This window comes from Euphorbia lathyris, chromosome 5 (genome assembly GCF_963576675.1).
Source record: "Euphorbia lathyris chromosome 5, ddEupLath1.1, whole genome shotgun sequence".
NCBI classification, from domain to species: domain Eukaryota; kingdom Viridiplantae; phylum Streptophyta; class Magnoliopsida; order Malpighiales; family Euphorbiaceae; genus Euphorbia; species Euphorbia lathyris.
Window position 1 is genome coordinate 82,735,111 of NC_088914.1, and position 20,954 is coordinate 82,756,064.

The 20,954-nt window shown below is 34.1% G+C and overlaps 1 protein-coding gene and 1 long non-coding RNA gene across 4 annotated transcripts; both read right to left on the reverse strand.

The window, feature by feature from the left end:
* Positions 1–4,184: 4,184 nt before the first annotated feature.
* LOC136228598 (uncharacterized) lies at positions 4,185–5,569 on the reverse strand. The gene is made up of 2 exons (XR_010688761.1): positions 5,175–5,569; positions 4,185–4,818 (listed from the first exon to the last, which is right to left on the reverse strand). It is a non-coding gene; the product is annotated as an uncharacterized lncRNA (long non-coding RNA).
* A 7,042-nt stretch (positions 5,570–12,611) lies between these two features.
* Positions 12,612–20,411, reverse strand: LOC136231284 (uncharacterized). Of its 3 annotated transcripts, none has more exons than XM_066020618.1 (10): positions 20,252–20,411; positions 18,185–18,291; positions 17,806–17,858; positions 17,650–17,724; positions 17,462–17,560; positions 17,046–17,184; positions 16,704–16,841; positions 16,361–16,465; positions 15,551–15,594; positions 12,612–15,433 (listed from the first exon to the last, which is right to left on the reverse strand). In XM_066020618.1, the coding sequence occupies exons 2-6, from the start codon at positions 18,213–18,215 to the stop codon at positions 17,065–17,067; spliced, it is 378 nt and encodes a 125-aa protein (XP_065876690.1). In that variant the 5' UTR covers positions 18,216–18,291; positions 20,252–20,411; the 3' UTR covers positions 12,612–15,433; positions 15,551–15,594; positions 16,361–16,465; positions 16,704–16,841; positions 17,046–17,064. The 3 variants fall into 3 exon arrangements, with proteins under 3 accessions (XP_065876690.1, XP_065876689.1, XP_065876688.1); XM_066020617.1 differs by having other exon boundaries at positions 12,612–15,366; positions 16,674–16,841; XM_066020616.1 differs by having other exon boundaries at positions 16,674–16,841.
* Positions 20,412–20,954: the final 543 nt, after the last annotated feature.

Sequence of the window (20,954 nt, forward strand, 5' to 3'; positions counted from 1 at the left end):
TATGCATCCATATTTGAAAATTAGGAATTGCATTCATATTATGAATTATTTGTTAAATTTACCCAATTTATCAATGTTAGGGATAAAATTGCACTATTTTAGACGTTATATGGGTAAAATTACTCCTGACCCAAAACGTTACGGGTATTTTTGCACCCTAACCCTTAATTGTAATAAAAAGTTAAGAGTTTGTATTCATATGAAAATTTGTATTTAATTTCATAAGTTTTAAATGGTATGTAAATTTGTGTTTGTATGTAGTTTGTATTTTTAATTTAAATTAGACTCATTTTTATTTAATTTCATAGGCTTTTATCGAGCCAAGATTTTATCAAGCCGAGCTTAAATTTGATATTCAATTTCGTTTTATCAATAATATATTTATTTATTATTGATATTATTATTATTATTATTATTAGAACCATTATTATTAGGGATAAGGTACTAAAATAGGCCTAAAGTTTTTGGAGAAGTACCAATTTAGGCTCAACGTTCAAAATAACATTAAAAAGGCTTAACGTTTACAACATAATATGAATTTAGGCTTAACGTTTACAATATAGCATCAATTTAGGCCTCACGTACAAAATAGCACCAATATAGGCTTAACGTTTACAAAATAATACGAATTTAAGCTTAACGTTTTACAAAATATATACAATTTAAGCTAAACATCATAATTAAATTAATCATATTATATTCTTTTTCTATTAACTTTATATGTTATCTTTTTATTTAGTTCTATACTCTTATTTATTATAATACAATTAATTAGTATTATTGCCCATTAAAATCTTATATTTGTTTTTCATAAATGATTCCATGACTACCAAATTTCATTGCTCATGTAATATATGCAAACTAAAAGTAATTGAATATCCACAATATTTCGAACACTGACATGTATCAATATTGTTTTAACTAGTGTTCAAAATATTGTGGATATTCAATTACTTTTAATTTGCATATATTACATGAGCCATGGAATTTAGGAATCATGTAATGGTTGATGAAAAACAAATATAAGGTTTTAATGGGTAAGAAAACTAATTAATTATATTATAATAAATAAGAAAATATAACTAAATAAAAAGATAACATATAAAGTTTTTTCTTCTTCTTCTTCTTTCCAGACGTGTTGAAGAACGTCTGGAATTAGGGGAGTTAATTAGATAATTAGGGAGTTAATTTATAAAATAAATAAATATAAGGACCAAATTAACTCTTTTCTCTTTGAATTTTAACACCGTTAGTCAATCTGACATCTGTTTGCTAACGGCGTTTAACACATACATCTGTTTGTAAAAAAAAAACCTACAGGTTCGCGTTTGCAAAATAGGTAAACCACAGACATTTTTTTGTACTTATCACTAATAATTATAAGCTTATTAATGTCCAATATTATCATTAAAATTATTTTAAAATCTAATATCATCATTGTTGTTAAGTTCGATAACATTCAGTTAAGTTCAATAGTAGCATTCAATTAAATCCACTTCAGTATTCACTAGCATTCAGTTCAATTCAGTTCAATTCAATTCAGTTTTTTTCAGCGATAAAGATCATAGTCTTACTTGAATGAGAGTTTACTCGATTCATTTACTGTTAAAACGGAAAATAATGATGTTGATGTGGATATGGGCAGAGAGACGGGTGTTGGTGGTGAGAAAGGTCCCACAAAGGAAACGATTATTGTTCAGACCATTAGTATGGGCAGGCGTGATGTTTCCTCGTAGAAAGTATATTCCTCGCCCCAAGCTGGTGGTAGATAAAACTCAAAACCAAACTCCCATTGATTATTTGCCTCTAACAAACGAACCCAATAGGAATGAAAGGATTTTTACTTCTTTTCCTAATTCAACTAACAGATCCTTGGGTTATATAAAGCGTAATGGTTTTTAGTACGTGAGTCAACATGGTTGGGGAGGTGTGGGAGCTAGGCCAAGGAACTCAGGGACTGGTCGGATTCTATCGGACATCACGAACCATAATATAGTTCGCTCAACTAGAGAATGTTATGGATGTTGATGAATAAGTTGTTAGGTAGGGATTGGCTAGCAGGAAATTGGTATTTCTCATCCTCAGACAATGATTTTATTCCATGATAACATCTCGATCATCCACTTAACCAAAAATTCAACCTTCCATAAAAGAACCAAACATATCGAATTAGATTGTCACTTCATTCGTGAGAATTTTCTCTTTGTAAATAGTTAAACTATTGCATATATCATCTTATTGTCAAATAGAAGATATATTATAAAGGCACTATTAAACATTATGTAAATATCGGCAGCTTGAGTAGTATTCTCTTTGTACTCTGCAGCTTGACTCGAGTAGTGTTTCAGTAATTAAGTTTTGTAGTCCTTAGATTGTAAGGACTATATTTAGATTAGCCAGTATATAACTAACACTTGTCGATTCCCATGATCTCATCTAACTTCTAAGACCAAACCATGCCAAAACCATAGAACCAAATCGAAGAAAAACAGAGATGCTACATAATGAAATTGAAGAAAACCAGAGCACTCAAGCTCCAACGAAAAACCAGAGGAAGTTTTTTCTGATATTTAACTCTAAATTTATAAACAACTACAGAACGGATATGTTCTCATAGAAATACATAAGCCCTATTGTTCTCACACTCCTTATTGCCGCTGATAACTAGCGCCAGAAATCTGATGCGAGAGTGCGATGTTTCATCTTCCAAATGAAGGAGACGAGAGTCGGATTATTCCGAGCCTAAATCGGATAGCTTCGGCAGAGAGCGGAATAAGTGCTCGTAGAATGGATTGTGAAGAAACTGAAGGCTCAATATCATGTCTTTGGACTCTGCCTACTATTCCTATGATTACAATCCATAAAATTCTGAGGATTGAAATGCATTAACAAACTACGAAATTAGCTGATACAATGTAAACAGAAGAACATTAGCAATGGAATCAACAGCTATGCCTGGCTTACTATTGTGTCCCAACAAGCCAGTCGTAATCATCAACATCATCAAGCTTTCACAAAATGCATTGTTCATATGGATAAAAGCATTTCAACTTTTTCCCTTACTGCAATCATAGGAAAAATCGTTTTCTAAATTTCTACTTCAAAACATCTAAAATACAGTGGTAAAGCTCAAAACAGTTTGCAACGTGTTAAAACTTGAACAACTTCTCTCTGCTAACATCTCCTATGCAAGTGTTAAATTTGAAAAAATCACTTGAACTTTGACCTACAAAGCATGAACAAAACATTTAGAGTTTTCTCATAACAACATCACGTCGCCGTGTTAAGAGAGGATGTGAAGCAAACAAATGACTTGGTTTTACTTACAAGAGTAGAATACTGTTAAAATCAGCCGAATTATACATTGGAGAAGTTGTGAAGCAAACATATGCATTACAGCTTCTCGATGTGCAAGAGGCTCCAGAAGTTGTCTCTGAAAGCCAACCAAAATATGTTACCCAAAATTAACACAAAAGTTATAGCGACAACGGTGGAGGTCACAGAAGAATGAAAGGAGGAATTATCAGAAAACATCCGTTATGATAACAACTGATACTTGAGAGAAAAATTGAAGGCTTTCCGTTCTTCCTAAATATAGAGTAGTAGGTTCTGACAGTCCACACATAATTAGAACATAGAAACTAAAAGATAAATGAAGAAGTCCACAAAAATAAAGGACCATATATACTTATCAAATGAATCCTAAACCTCCAATTAAGAAAAACGGCTAAACACATTAGCTAAAAAAAATGAAATTACAGCTCATGTACTGAAGAAAAATTGCAGAAATTCAACAATCTGTCATCAACATATTTGAAACAAATTTTGCAAATGAAATGAACTTATCAAACAAAAAGAAATATCACCTGCAGTTGACGAACCTCCCAGTGAACTGATTGTGGATAGGAACTGATTCTTGTTAGAGTAAATTTGAAGATTTCAATTCTTTCAAAACGCAAAGCACTAGCATCTAACAATTTCCCATATAATTAATAAAAACATCAAAAGCAGAAACAATGATTGATAAAGGAACTTAGTGCTACAATTTAAGAGGACACATGCCTACAAATATCATGAATTCCATTGCATAATTGACATTACAATATAAATCTCCTTCAATCCAAAAGTCCCTATTCCTAGGACATACATCATATAAAGTGTTGGTGACTTTGTATAATTAAATAGAGGCATCAAATTAATTAAGATATATTAATGTAACAACAATTTACAACATAAAAAAAAACATTAATAGAAAATTTTATTGAGAAATTAAACTTTAGGGACTGAAATTTACAATGATTTCAAAATATCATTATACTTTGTTAATGATCTATTGTGGGGTTATCTATGAAGCCCTTGTCACCCATTTCACAAATGAGTTCTTATGCCCTTGACGAATCCTTGTGCTGGAGAAATCAATGATCAATGATTTCAAAATATCATTATACTTTGTTACCAGATCTAACGTGGTGTTATCTTTGAAGCCCTCGTCATGCATTTCACGAATGAGTTCTGATGCCCTTGAAAACCCTTTTGCCGGAGAAATCCATGAAGAGTGATTTCAAAATATCAATATACTTTGTTACTAGATATATTATTGTGTGCGAAGCCCTTGTACTGATGCTTATGTTGGAGAAATCCATCAATAATCACATTATAAGAGCAACTATCCGGTAGAGAAGAAGACTCCTTGTATTTTATCCAAGGATCCTGCTCTGCTTAGTCCACCAATTATTATATTAATTGCATAGATATGAGGCTCCAATCCATCTATAGAAAGCTTTGAAATCAACCACATTGCATCTTTAAACCTTCCAACTTTGAAAAAGTCATCAATTAAGGTATTGTACAAGAATAGCTTGGAAACTTTGTTTGCTCCAGACATTTGAACATGTAAACCATAACCATCTATTAATGAATTATAAGTAACAATTTAGCTCTCTAGTCCTTTTGGACCGTACATTGAGCCTTCGTTACAAGCTCTTGTTTGCGGATTAGGTTGATAAGCTAAAGCAACTATCTTATCAAACAAATCCATATCTACATAATTCATTTATCATATTAGGCTGAAAACCAAGCTTGAAAGTTTTTACCAACACTGAGAACCCAAAATTAACACGGAAGAAGCAACTAATTAAGATGTTACAAGTATAAAGATCAGGCTTAATTCTCACCAAATTCATCTGATTCCACAAAGAAATAGCAGTCTGAAAATCTTTCATCCTAACGAGTAGTGCAGATAACAATATGGTGAACTCAATCACAGGAGGTCGAGGATGCATACGAAGAAGCTGATCAAAGGAAGCCAGAACTTCGTTGGACCCAGCACCAGAATCAGGAGTATGTAAAGGAGAAATGGAACCCATAAAATGATGAAATGGAGAACGAGTGAGAGTGAGTCACCTCAGAGGTGAAGCTGGAGAAAAGGAAGAAAGAAGGCGTTTGAAAGTGGAAGTCAGCATGGTGGAGTTGATCTCAGACCGGTTGGAGAATTTGGGTTGCGGCGGTGATATGAATGGGAAACCCTAACAAATAGAGAAGGGAGTCTTTGAAGCGATGAATATTGTTAAAAATATAGGGCTTAATGCATATTTACAGCCTTGAACTTGAGCTTGACATGTTTTGTCTAGTTACTTTAAAAATCTATTACACACTTATAATTGGCTCATTCGGACTTCCTACACACAAAATAATTGATTTTTCGTCTTTAACGAACGAGATGGTATACGTGTTATAGAAAAAAAGAAAAGCGTGAGAATTCGTTTGTTATGCCACCTCATCCGTCAAAGACCAAACATCAATGATTTTGTGCATAGGGCATTAAACCAAAATACAACGTACTGCTAAGGTTTGCTTAAAAAAAGGTTAAAACTGATATTTATTTATTTATTTTCCCTAAATCTTGGTCCCCAATATTATCCAAACAAAATTATTATTATTATTTCATATGTATATTCTGTAATTTTTGTTTGATAAAGTATATTCTGTAATTTATTACGTTAACATGATGTGTAATTCAATTTGATGATTGCTTCAAATGTTGTTTTGCACCTGATATTATTTTGGGGAGAGTTAATATATATATATATATAGTTGGTTCTATTATGCAAACAAATTATGCATAATTTAACATTTTTAGTAAATTACAGTAAAATCTTTCTAAATTAATATTCAATAAATTAATAATTTCTTTAAAATAATATTTTCTTCTGGTTCCGATTTAGGTCAGTTCAAAAAATGATCAAGTTTAATCGACTGGGCGAGAGAATTGATTCAGCCACATCATGCCTTGGCCACCAGTGGGGAGTTGAGCAGAAGTGTGATTTGGATGCGATCCAGATACGGGCTGGATCAAACTTAATTCTGATGAAGCAAGCAAAGGAAATCATAGAGCAGGTTCGGCAGGGGGATTGCTTCGGGACAACTTTGGGTGTTGGAAGTTTGGTTTTTTTAGTAAATTTAGGTGTCTGCTCCGCTCTACTTGCTGAACTTTGGGGACTCTTCTTTGGACTGTCCTTAGCGTGGATCAAAGGTTATAGACAAGTGGTTGCTGAAGTGGATTCGAGAACACTACTTAAACTCATGACGGGCCTGAGTGGAGCTCACCATCCTCATGCCTGGCTGATCAGAAGATGTCAGGAATTAAGGGATACGGAGTGGGATGTTCGAGTTCATCACATTTATAAAGAAGGAAATAAAGCTGATGACTGGATGGCAAATTTCACAGGGTTGAGTTCTTTGGGTCATCGCGAGTGTGATGTGCCTCCTCTAGGCCTTCAGGATATCCTTGATGCTGATCGGATGGGGCGGCTCTCTCGAAGGATGGTTCCTTTTAGATCGTCTTAGTTTTTTTTTTGGCATAGTCCTCCGAGTTAAAAAAAAATAAGATAATAATTTTTTGGAACAACCTTTTATAAATACATTGTTTTATGATCTCTATAAATTAATAATTTCTCAAATACATATGTCAAGTATATATAGATATATACTTAGAATGATTTAACAAATATGACTTTATAGTATTTTGTTTTTTCTTGAAATTTAAATCTAATTGAATTTCATCTCTAACTATTCTCGGGATAATTTAGCAAAATATGACTTTACAGTATCTTATATAGACAAAAACTTTATTTGTTCAATGATTTTAGACAAGAAAACTTTATTTAAATTAGTAATTTAAATTTATTTTTAAAATTTTTTAAAATGACTCTATAAATTAATAATTATTAATTTATTGATTAATTAATATCTCTATAAATTAATAAAATTTCATGGTTCTAACATTATTAATTTATAGAGGTTTTACTGTAAATTTATGTGTTATGTTTTTTCTAAAGTATTTTAAACTAGTGTTCAACCACATGCAATGCATGAAATAATTTAAAAAAAAATCAGCTTTTCCTTTTTTTTTTTTTGTATACCTTCATATTCCACGGTATATTTAGTAATGATAATTTATATGTAAATTTAATTGTAATTAAAAACGGTGTAAAATTATAGTTTTTTTTTAATGAAAGAATCACTATTATTGAACATCAGTTAAAAGAATAGCTACAAGAAAAGGAGGCAGACTATGCCACTCTTCACGAACAAAATTAGAGACAACAGCCCAAGCTAACTCATGAGCTGCTGAATTCGCTAAACGTTTAACAAAGGAAATAGAGGCATTACATAATGCTCGCAGTAACACCGGACACTCAGATATAATATCACTCAAATATGATAATTGAATAGCCGACTTGTTGATTGTTTGGACTACTGAAAGGCAGTCAGATCATACTTCCACGTTACTCATATGATGGAGCTTTAACCGGGATAAAGCCTCCCGAATAACCATTGCTTCAGCGATAATTGGATCATACAAACCATCAAGCTTGCCATGAGATGCAAATCTACATAAACCAAACGTATTTCGGATTAGAAAACCATAGGAGCAGTAGCCCTCTTCGACGAAGACGCTGGCATCCACGTTACAAGTCATCCAGCCATCGGCAAGACATTGCCACCTAGCCATGTTAGGCGAAAGTGAGCTATGGTAAATAGGTCTATTTTTATGTGCAGTGCCCCAACTTTCCTTCTCGCTCGTTGCAAATTGGATAATTTGTTCTACTGTGTCCGAGAGGCCTTTCTACACCATCTGATTCCGGTTACGCCAGAGATCCCATAGGACCCAGACCACTTCGACCAAACTCGTATCGGCCTTCTCCAAACCCAAGACTAACCATTTGAGGCAAGAGGTAATGTTGTTTATCTGATTATCCCCATAACAAGAAACCAAACCTCAGCCGCAATGGCGCATGACAGGAACATATGATCTTCGTTCTCACTTTGAGAGCTACAAGATGGACAGAAATTCATAAGGTTGCTGTGTCGCCAGACTAGATTTGCTAATGTAGGTAAGCAATGAGAGACAATCCGCCAAACGAAATCCTTTACCTTTGGTGCGACAGGTAATTCCCATATCCCTTTCCAGTTGATAAGGGGATGTGCTATAGGAACAATTTGTGAAGCCATCACCATTCTATAACCACTCTTGACTGTGTACATTCCATCCCTCTCTCCAATCCATATCCATCCATCCTCTTTTGTCATATCCCGACTTGGAATAAACTTAATTAGACACTGATCCCTTAGGCACAAGGATGTCGATAAGACATTTGAATTCCAATAACCCTCGCTAGAGAGTAACGAATTAACCGAACCATCCCCTATAGTGAGGTCGGGAATGCTCTCTAATTGGGGATTCGTTGGGCCAGGAAGCCAAACATCGTGCCATAAATCAGCGTTAGCCCCATTTCTGATTTTCCTTCTAAGGCCTAACTTAAGCAGATCTCTCCCTCTTAGCATGCTCCTCCAAATGTAGGATGGGTTATGTCCTACAACAGCAGTCAGAAATGTGCCTGAGGGAAAATATCTGGCCTTAAGAACCCGCGCAACTAAGGATCATGGATTCTGAAGTAGCCGCCACCCATGTTTGGCAAGGAGAGCCAGGTTAAAATTTTGCAAATCCCTAAACCCCTGGCTCACTGTGCTTTAGTAGTACACATTTGCTTCTAGTTAATCCAAAAAATACCTCTGCTCTCAGAATTAGAGCTCTTCGACCAGAAACGGCTTATCGGGCTGTCAATCTCTATACAGAATTGCTCAGACATAAAAAATACGCTCATGACGTAGGTAGGAATCGATTGTATAACCGCTTTGATTAAAACCTCCTTCCCAGCTCGTGAAAGAAACTTCTCTTTCCAATTTGAAATTCTATCTCGGATACGATCCTTCAGATACCCAAAAGTGTGCAATTTGCTCATTCCGACTGCTATAGGTGCTCCTAGATAAAGACCAAGATCAGTCACTTCCTGGACCCCTAAGGTCGCTCCCACCTGTGCGTGTGAATCAGCAATAGTATTTTTGTTAAACATCACAGCAGATTTCCGGAAGTTCACCTGATGGCCCGATGCTCTCTCATAGATTTGTAAGCACTAGTGAATTATCGATGCCTCCGTGTGATTGGCCCTGAAAAACATCATACAATCATCAGCAAAAAAAAAAGATGGGATACCCAAGGAGCAGACCTTGCAATCAAACACCCATGTATACGACCCGCTTGCTCTTGGTCAGACAAAAGTATGGACAAGCCTTCCACGCAGATAAGGAATAAAAAAGGAGAGATTGGGTCTCCCTGTCTTAGTCCACGAGTAGGAATAATTGGGCCAATTTCTTTACCACTATGAGTGATTGTGTACTTGACTAAGGTTACACCCATCATAATCCACCCCACCCATCTCTCGGGAAAGCCTATAGCCTGTAACATGGCCCTTAGGAAACCCCATTTGACTCTGTCATAAGCTTTACTCATGTCCAACTTGAGTGCCGCTAAACCATGTCGGTCCTGCCAAAGGTTCTTTAATCCGTGCCTTGCTTCATAAGCCACAATAATGTTATCTGAAATTAGACTGTCAGACAAAAAGGCACTCTGAGACTCCGAAATAACTGAAGGCGGTACTTTTTTAAGCCGGTGTGCGAGCATTTTAGATATAATCTTGAACAACACGTTGCACAAGGAGATTGGACGCAAGTCAGTAACCTCCTCCACTACCTTTTTCTTTGGAATAAGAACAATATAAGTGTCATTAAATGACGGGTTAAGGCCATCAGGGCCCGGGCTCTTGTCTAGATGCATCGAGAAGCAAGCCTCTTTTACCTCATCCCTATCAAACAAAGTTGATAATGCCGTAATATCCATTTCCGAGATGCACGAGTGGACTCGTGCCAAAATCTCATTCACTTGGCTGCCGGAGGTAGTAAAAATTTTTTGAAAATAATCAGAAAGTAGTTCTTCCAAACCTTCTTCCCAACCTGTAAAATTATAGTTAATCTATTTTGAGTAGGAAAAATATTAATATTAATCTTAAATTATAATTTCATTTTTATTTATTGAATCGGTTAAGATATGAACTTTTTCTTACTATTTAGTTAAACCATAAAAATTATAGTTTAGAGAGACAATTCAATAATAATAATAAAAAAATTGGATATTGCTATTTTTAGAAATATATTCTCAGATATATCAGGTTAAAAAAATTTCCAATCTAATGCTACTTTAACCATGTCAGAAAAAGTATAAAACCGGTAAATAAAACACCAATCTTATATGTATGAAATCTGGTGATGGAAACACCAGTTTCATTAAATTGGATGCTGCAAAATATGACATTGGTGAATAATACACCAATTTTAGCAACTAGGCTATTTCTACCTACAATCTAAATTAAAAAAAAAAAAAAAAAACTTAAGAAGAAAATCTTTTTTACCTCCTTCATACCATGCAACTAGACCTATCTAATCTTTTTTACCTCCGTCTATCTCCTTCTTTCTTGCTCATCTTTTTCTATCTTTCCCGTTTATATTGACAGTAGAATAATACACAGAAGACCATCTCTTTCAACGTCGAAAATTCATGGACTCATGGTTTGTGAATTCAAGTTAATTTAATGGATGAATTTTAAAATTTAACATCATTATTTTGCTCTTGTTTAACAAGTGTTTAATGTCCAACTGCAAGTTTGCAATAGGTGTTGGGGTAAATTACACTCATGACCACTGAATTTTATCCATTTTAACATTGTGACCACTGAACTTCAATTTTTAATGGTATGACTACTGAACTTTACACATTTTAATATTGGTGGCCACTGAAATTTAACTAACTCCTCAAAATAAACGTAAACGAACTCAAAATAAAAATATTCAAGAATTAAAGTTGTTCAGAACGATATTTACCATGAAACCACATTTTTTATTTTCCTAAATCATATTTATTTGGCCTTTCTCTCTCTAAAAATTCACTCTCTCTCCTAACCAAACAACATCTAAATAACCTTAAAACAAAAATTATCAAGAATTAAAGTTCCTTAAAATATTATTAACTCTTCGAATTTTTTAATTTGGTCAACGGTCGTTTTGAGACGTTGAGTGACCATCGATGTTAAAAAAGTGTCAAGTTCAATTAAGAATTGAAGTTCTGTGGTTACAATATTAAAATGAGTAAAGTTCAGTGGCCATGGGTGTAATTTACCCCAGTGTTGAATAAGTTTTTTTTTTTTTTCTTCCGAACAGATTTACCTTTGTCTCTATAGATAATAACTGGTTGCGATATTGTGTAAGCACAAACCAAAGAGCAGGAGAGAAGCGGGTAAAATGATAAACATGAGAGATAAACATGAGAATGGAGTCCAAAAAATTTGAAACTTTAAAATCTATCAAAAAGCTTAGAGGAAAGAAGTTAATTAAACCTAAAAAGGAAATAACATTTGACACTGGTGTATTATTCACCGGTGTCAGATTTTTGTGGGATGATGCAACTAAAAAGTTGCAACATCTAACTTAATAAAACCCAAAGTTTTGATCATCGGGGTTAGTACATGTAACACCGGTTATTAGCTGATTTTGTACTTTTTCTAACATGATTTTTTTTTTTTTAACTAGGTTTTATTTAAGGATATATTAATAGGATCTTTATCTAAGCTTTATCTTTTACGTGATTGGTGTTGTTCGATGAAGTTGGAACTCCTTAGTCTCTAGTTATTTACATAAGACCACCCACAGTGGATGTCTCACTTTGATAAAGTGATTCAATAAATTGAATCTTTGGATTGGAAGGTATTATATTAAGTGAAAAGAGAGAAATTTTTGTATCACAAAAGTAATGCAAAGGAGTAAAAAAATGAGAGTGAAATGAGATGAGGGAGGTGAGAGGGACTTGCAGCTGAGATCGCATCTTAGTGCGCGTGTGATACACACGGGAGGGAGGCGTGTTGCAGCTGCAAGGTTTGACTGATCATTGTTTTTTTTTCTTAAAATCTGAATGAGGCAAGCGGTGTATATAAAATATAAAAATAAAATGTTTAATCAATCTTCAATGTGATGTGAGCAACAGATATAAATTGAAAAAAAAAAATAAATAAATATATTTATATATATATAACTGTAACATTTGTATAAAAGCTCTATTTTCAAAAAAAAAAATTATAAATACCCAATTTATTTACATATGCAAAAATTCATCTAAATACTACATTTTACATATTTAGACATATGGATAAACGTCCGTGTAGCAAAAAATCCTCGAAGAAAAATCTGTATTTCGATTCGCAACATCCTAATCCTTTCCAAATGTCAAACCGAAATATATCAAATATGCAAATATTTCACATGAGGGGTTCTCCACAACCCGTATTTCCTTATAATTACGGTCATTTTGTGTCAAACCCTCACAACTTCTACCATCCCGATATCCATATGACCCAATTTAACGACAGTCACCGATGAACTTTCCGTTTTGTATTCTCGTGTTTTACTTCAATAAAAAAATATCGTTTGTGATATATGTTATTTTTCCAATTAATTATATTTTTTAATTAACTATTTCGGTTCAAAATAATTATAGATATAATTGATATTTATTTTTTTAACTAATTTATAGATTAATGGAATTATTTAGATTGAATGATGAAATAATTAGATTAATTGTTTGGTGGAAATAAATAATAATTTATTTGAAATGTGTAAGAGTTTTATGACAAGTGGGTCTTACGTAAAAAAGTGATACAAATGGGTGTAATGAAGAGGTAGTTGAATGTATTAGATTTTTTTTTTGAAAAATGTGGGTTTTTTTGGATATAATACAAACAAAGTGTATCACCCATTGTGGGTGCTCTAATTATTTCTATACTTACAACTTACTTGATTGGACAGCCTAGAATTTGGAGGTTCATATTGAGCTTTGTGGCATTTCTTGGCCTTCCTTTTTCGCCAATTACCTCAGATGGATTTGGAAGTGGCAGAATGATGTTCTTTTTAATGGTAATGGTCCTATCTACAACCTTGTTTGTTCCTAATCTCGAACATTAAGAAGTTTGTGACTGCTCATCATCTTTTATGCATTAATTCTTCTCTTATTCCTTGTACCATTACTTGGAAGCCTCTAGACCTAGGCTGGATAAAAAATAATACTGATGGAGCCTGCAATGGAACCCCAGGGATAACCTATTCTGGTGATCTCCTAAGGGACCATAATGGTTGGGGTTGGGGTAGTTTTACGGGTAACATTAGATATTGTACTTCCTCTTTGGCTGAGTTGTGGGGTTGATTTTTTGGCCTTTCCCTCACTTGGGACAAGGGATATAAGAAGGTGGTGGCTGAGGTTGACTTTCAAGTGGTGCTACGCTTCATGACTGGTTGGACTGATCTACATCACCATTTGTTTTGGCTCATCCATCATTGTTTGGCTCTTCACGATAGAATTGGAGCATCATCACCTTCATGAATTCATTCGAAGAGGTAAGAAAACTTTTGATTGATTGGCAAACTTTATAGATTATTGTTCTTTGGGTCGTCATGAGTTTGGAATGCCTCCGCTACCAGAACATCCTTGTAGACGATCGTTGTGGTCTCGACAAAGCTTCTTGTGTTTTAGTTTTTTTCCTTTTCTTTTTTATTGTGTTTGGGCGTTTAGCCTTCCGATGTCACCAAAAAATAATTAGTTACCATTGAATATACATGTATTTTAGAGTAGAAATTGATTGAAAATAAGGTGCATGATGGTAGTTGTTAGCGTCATATTATATATGTTGAAACACCTTTCCACATGATTTTGATTTGACAAAATTATTTAAGTGATGATAAAAATATTCTAACACATTAAATTTAAATGCTTTGATTTATTACACTAATGTGTTTGTTCAATGTTGAGTTTAATTATTTATAAGACATTGAGATTAAAAAGTCCAAAGGCCCATAAAGTGGAAGTCAAACCCAAATCAACACATCAAGACCATTCGGCTCAAGAGTTCAAAACGAAGTCGTATCAAGCAAAACGACGACTCAGCAGAAGAAGGATCGAGAAGTCTTCGTAGCAAAAGCTTCAAGTGGAAGCTGCTGAGTTGGACGATAATGCAGTCTGAACAGCGGCAGACAATGTTCAACTTCTAAACAAAGTATTTCTACTTTGGGAAAAGTTCAGAAGGCGCAGGAAGCTGTCTCGTGGACTTTTCCTTAAATGTCGAAACATTCTGCCGAAGACTGACGAAGACAGAAGATGCAAGAATCCTATTGGCCAACGACGCTGAGCACGCCCAGAGTGACAACGACAGGAAGCCATTTCCCTCCAACGGTTATTTCGAATTTTGAAATAACCAGGTGCCTCAAGTGTCACTATATAAAGGCCATCCATTTGCTTTAATCGATGCAGATCTTCAATTAGTCGAAACGCTGACCAAATTCATACTTGAAGTTTATGTGAGAAAAGCAAAGCAAATACCTTACACCAATTCTTAATCACTAATACAGAAATGCTTACTTGTGTCGCACTTTTTCATGTTGTTGTGTCGCACTTTTGTGCGACACAACAGGGGTGCGACACAAGAACTTTGCATCGCTCTTGAGAGCGACACAAGCTACTCATCTGTTGTGTCGCACTTGTCAAGCGCGCAATACAATAGAACGATAACTCTTGTGACGCGTTTCTAGAGTGCGCGACACAACATATGATAATTCTTGTGACGCGCTCCAAGGGTGCGCGACACAAGCTCCCTGATTAATCTGATACACTTTGTATCGCTCCTTCCTCACGCGCGACGCAAAATATTGATATTTTAAAAAAATATATATATATTTTTTGGATTGAATGGATCTCTATTAAACTATAATCAAGCATAAATATTACCACAATAATCCGAAATACTCCCTGACCCGGTGAAATACACTATCAATCAATCTACGAAACATCTTGTATCTATTTATTTCTGATATACATTCCTCTTTTTATTTTGATTTGATTGGTCGACCATATTTACCAGGTTGCTTCACGGCCTAAATAAGACCATTAAACAAAGAGTTAGAGTGCCTTCTTCACCTTCTCACTTTCCCAATTCCAGTACTATTTCAACAATGAAATAAAAAAATTAGAAGTTTCCTTATTGTCCTACCTACAGTAAAAAAACCAAATAATAGAATCAAAATCTCTACTTTCTGTTTCAACCATCCAACACATTACCTCAGTAATCTGAAGAACATCATCATTCCTCTTCAGAATGGGACCTGCCAGCAAGAAACAAATACACAGTAAGAGAAACAAACACCACTAAGTCCCATACATCCAAACCCTAATTTTGACACCTGATATCATATCTGGACTCATCGCTGTTGCTTTTTTTTAGAAGCAGTTACTTTTGCCTGAAGAACAAAATTTCATTACACCAAATGCATTTATAGGACTTAGCCCAAGTCAACAGCTTCACAGACATCCAAATCAAGTTTCACTAGCCAAGATTTTTATCAGGCATGAAATAAAGCCTCAAAATTCAACTAGTCAAAGTTAAGTCACCATTTGGATATAAGTTTCATAAAAAATCACCTATAGCATATGAGATACACTTTACAGTCTCTTAGAAAATAAACCCTTTAAACCAAGAAATTGACCCACAAAACATAGTGCTGAGCAAACAATTACAAACATGTGAAACAGGTATTACATTGAGAAGAGAGACAAGAACAATGGGTATAGAAAACTAACACAAACAGGTTAAAACATAAGCAACTTCCACAAAAGTGCAGAAACCACAAGTCCCAAACATATTTTTCATGTTTTCCAATTATGTCTCATGTTTGGGAAGCATCTCTAGGAGCTGTATACATATTCATAAGAAATAAGAGATGCAAAACACAGCTTGAACCTTATTAAGGATAGTTGATGGTTCAAAAGTTCAATCAAATATATCATCAAATTGAATAACAGAATTCAAAAATATACCCAGATCTTCAATGCAATCAAGATTATACAAGAAAAAATATTATACAAATATACCTTCTCTTCATCAGAATCACTTTCGTCAGAGCTCTCACTTGATTCAGCCTTTTTGCTGCCTGCTACTTGTGGAACAGTTTTTGTAATTGCAGCCTTAGGTAATGCCTGCAAATTAAAACATTTAAGTGATATTTTCATAGGAAACTCTGAATGACATAAGACAATGAACAGTTAATAGTAAGGTCATGTACATACATATTACACCCAATGAGATACACAGACACTGCTACAGTAACTAGCCAAAGAATATATTTGGAACTCTAGCATTTTTAAAGTAAATCTGTAATATGAACCATCTTATTCTAAAATATACCTCAATGTTTGATTGTTGAAGTCAACTCACAGCTTCCTCATCTGAAGAACTATCATCAGAAGTGTCTGAACTGCTTTTTGCTTTGGCTTTCGCAGCAGATTCTACAACTGACCCATTCTTGGCACCTACTTGCTTCTTCACCGGAGCAACAGTTTTGGCACTAGGCTTCTGAGCAAAAATTGAACAAAAACATTACATAAAATCAGTACGCATCATTTATGTGAATTCTCTCCTGAGGCTAGCTTAAGCAATATATTCTCAATGTTCATCAAATGATTGATCAAACAGCAAACAAACATACAAATATTATTTAACCTCGTTGCACTAAAAGGGCCAATTAAATTGTTCATGATAACTTCACATTAATTTTACCTCATCCTCAGATTCATCATCAGAAGAATCTGAACTGCTGCTTTCTGCTTTCCCTTTCTTGCCAGGGGCTATAGCTGAGCCATTTCTTGAGACCTACTGGCTGCTCCTTTGAAGGAATAGCAGCTTTTGCAGGGGGTTCCTGAATTACACAACAAAAATATCATGAAAAAAAAAACAAAAACAGCACCAGTGAAAATTTCATAGAATGCAAATGAACAGAAAACTGAAGAGCAATCCTCGCTGCCAGAATGATCAAAATGTGGTTTAGGAGGCACTACAACGTTTATTGCAAGTTAGCCTTTTAATCTAGGTTATCAAGTAACCTCTAAAATTTGATTGCAACAAAAATATTTGCTGCATGTTGTCACTAGTATAACATTTTCTCATAATCATGTTCAAAATTCAAGAAAGTTTACCTCGTCTGAGTCATCGTCTGAAGAATCTGAAGTGGTATCCACCTTGCCTTTTTTAGCAGGTGTTTGCTTCACAACAACAGTAGCCTTTGAAGGAGGCTCCTGAGAAAAATCAACCTACAAATTAAATTACCAGGAAAAAAAAGATGAAAATAATGCAACAATAAATTTCTGTTCGGTCTAATCCTTACTTCATCTGAAGAAGATTCATCACTACTAGATACTTCAACTGGTGGCTTTGCTGACTTCTTGGTTACAACTTTAAGCTGCAATCTTCAAATGATATTATGAGCAGAAATTAAAATCGGAAATAGAAGGAAGAGAAATTGGTGGTCTGATTGACTGACCTCAAAACCTTGGCAACCCAATTTTACTTTTGGGATAACAATTCCTTGTTGCTCTGCCATTGAATGTGATCGTTATGTTGTGTGGAAGTGAGAAAGAAGACACTGAACTAACTTATAGTAGTATTTAGAGGAAACAGGACAAGGAGTGCTTGCTTATCGTGGTGGGTGGGTGTAGACTAAAATCATTGAATTAAGTATTGCCAGTGACGCATGATCGCATGTCAGCGACATGTGGTTAATCAATAGCTATTAAAAGATTATTTATGGCAGTTTGGTTTACCCAGTTTGCAGTTTGCAAATGTAAAATACTGTTATGTCAATATGATGTTGATAGTAGAGATCAATATATGCCACATCAAGTCGCTTTAGGCTAACATACTCCGGTTTTCCATTGATTGAAGCATTGCCATAACTAGAGTTACTCTTCACAACAAAACCAAATTTTGTGGCCAACTGCATCCTTTCTCTAGGCAATTGCTTTAATACCTGAAATTAATACATTGTTCATAAACAGAATATGGATTCTCTGTAAATCGTGTTGATTATCACAATTTGGGATAAAATATTGAACATCATAAAATGTATATAATTTTGACACTAACCTTACCAACTAAGATTTCATTAGTATGAGGTCCATAAATATCAGAAGCGTCAAAAAATGTAATTCCTCTATTTGTGTCTAGCAGAAAAAGGCTTCAACTTTGTGACTTCTATAATTACAAACAGGACCGACTCCCTGAAATTACTTTTACTTCCTTTGGATTTAAACCTCTAATTCAACATCCATATGAATCAATTAAATAATATATATAAGGTTGCTCCACCACCCTAAATAATCCTGCTTTGTTTTTAGACTTGATCCATATGTATATATAAGGTATATTATTGTTTCACATGATACTGTTATCTCATGAATTTACATAGTTGAAGCAAAAAGGGTGAACTCTACAATCATGGATCCATAATGGCAACTTTAGAACTGAACCATCTTAGACCAAAAAACTAACTATCACACTGATGTTACTTTTGTATTATAAATTTACTAGAACCGCATAACCCATCTTAATCTGATCCACATTAGATACAATAAACTGGCTGTATAATAAAGTTTCATGCCAATATCTACGAATGACAGTTATACAGACAATTTACATCAATGTGGACATAATTTTTCCAACAAATAAAAATTAAATACCTTATTCTAGTAACTATGATTGCTAAATCTACATAATCTAAGAGAAGTTAAAAAAGAAAAGAACCTATTTTGATATCTTACGCCAATATTCAACTTACACAAAAATTCTCAATTTATTTTATAGTTATTATTATAATTTTGTGGTCATATTTTCCAGTTCTGCTTATTGCCAGTCATGTAATGCTAAAAAAAATGCAGCATCCCAAATTTAATTTGTCTGCTGCAGGTAGTTCATGTTGCTGCTTAGTATGGACAAACAACTTTCTCGAATAACCTTGTTGCAAAGTGTCATGCTGATTTTGATGTACAAGATAATGAAGGAAGGAGCCCACTCCATTAGTATGCTGAAACTCGATGGTTTAAGGGGCTTATAAGAATTCCTACATTATTATTGTTTTCCATGATTATGCCGGTGGCTAAATAAGGATCTAGCTACGGTGCTCTTATGTTAACTTATTAAATAATGGGATAAGGTGTAAAAATGCCTCTAACATTGTCAATCAAGAGAAATATTACCCCCAAGGTAAAAAATGGTCCTATTAAGCACCTAACGTTATTAAATTACTCCAAATTTACACTCTCTCTAGACAGAGTTCTTTTCTCATTTTTTTATGTATCTGAATTCATTTACATAATTGAGCTCATAGAAGTGAGATCTTGTGTTTATCTTAGATCTTTTGATTTGTTCCTAAAGGAAATGAATTATTTATTGCTCATTTATTACACAATCTCATGAAGCCTTTCAAATTCACTTCAAGGAGAGGTAACTCTGATAACCCACTTTCTTTTTTAATTCTTTCTATATTCAATCAAATATGTTTTTCTTCATTTAGACTCCCACATGGAAGAGGATTTTGGACCTGTTTTTAGGGTATGCCTCTCTTTCCATCTTTCATTTCCTATTTCTGTTTTGGAACTGAGCAATTCATGGGGATTTGCGGAATTTTGAAAAAATTCCTTGAGCTTGATTTTTAAGTCTTGAATAGGTCATTGATTCACACAAGGCAATTAAAAATTAAGGTTTTCTTACTTGAATTTTGGAATGTTGTGAATAGGGGGAATTAAGTGATGGGAGAGAAATTGCAAGAAACTATCGCATAGCTCAAATCAAGGAAAGAAAAGCAACAGAAAACATCAATTATCACCCACAAAGTTAACATAAATTATTATCCTAACAATAACCATAGCATTATCATGGAGAGAAAGAATCAAAGAGTAGATGGTAAGTAATATTGGGGAAAATAACAAAACCTATCTTGTGGAGAAGAGGTGGAGACGGCGGTGGAGAAGCCACTCCTTGTTTCCGGCGCCTTGAGAAGCGGAATGACCGGCGGTGTGCGAGGTGGCGGTGCAAGGTGGAGATGGCAGTGTGCAAGGTGGAGCTGTGCGGCTATGGAGTTGACGGGGTGGAGAAAAGAAAACCTAGAAATAAGGAAGCAGAGAAAGCATACGATCAGGTTTTATTAATTAGGTAAAATCTTATATTTAAACGTTTTATATTTATTATAATTAGTAAATGCTTAACAAGAAATACAATGGTTCAGATGGTTAAGACATTAGATAAGTTTAGACAGGTTAGAGGTTCGAATCTGTGTATTTATATTTTAGTTCGTTTTATTTTTAATTAATTTCTTGGGATAACTTTCCAATCAGGGAGCAGTTGACAAGAAATACAAATCGCTCAAATGGTTAAAATATTAGCTCATGTTTCCACAGGTTAGAGGTTCGAGCCTCTATATTTATATTTTAGTTCATTTTATTTTTAATTAAGTTCGAACCTCTATTTTTACACTTTAAGTATATATTTTTCAGTTCATTTTATTTTTAATTAATTTATATGGGATAAGTTTTTAAGTTTATATATATATGTACATGATATTTCATTTTCATTATTTTTGTAATTTTTTAGTCTTTTTAGTTCATTTTATTTTTAATTAAGTTCGAACCTCTATTT

Bases quoted from the DNA above. Each gene is read 5' to 3' on its own strand.
- LOC136231284 (XM_066020618.1), bottom strand. From the start codon at position 18,215: ATGGCAATGCTTCAATCAATGGAAAACCGGA. The intron at 17,725-17,805 runs GTCAGTCAATCA...TGAAGATTGCAG, and splicing joins TGGGTTGCCAAGGTTTTGAG to CTTAAAGTTGTAACCAAGAA. The intron at 17,185-17,461 runs GTAAACTTTCTT...TGTGTAATTCAG, and splicing joins CAGACGATGACTCAGACGAG to GAACCCCCTGCAAAAGCTGC.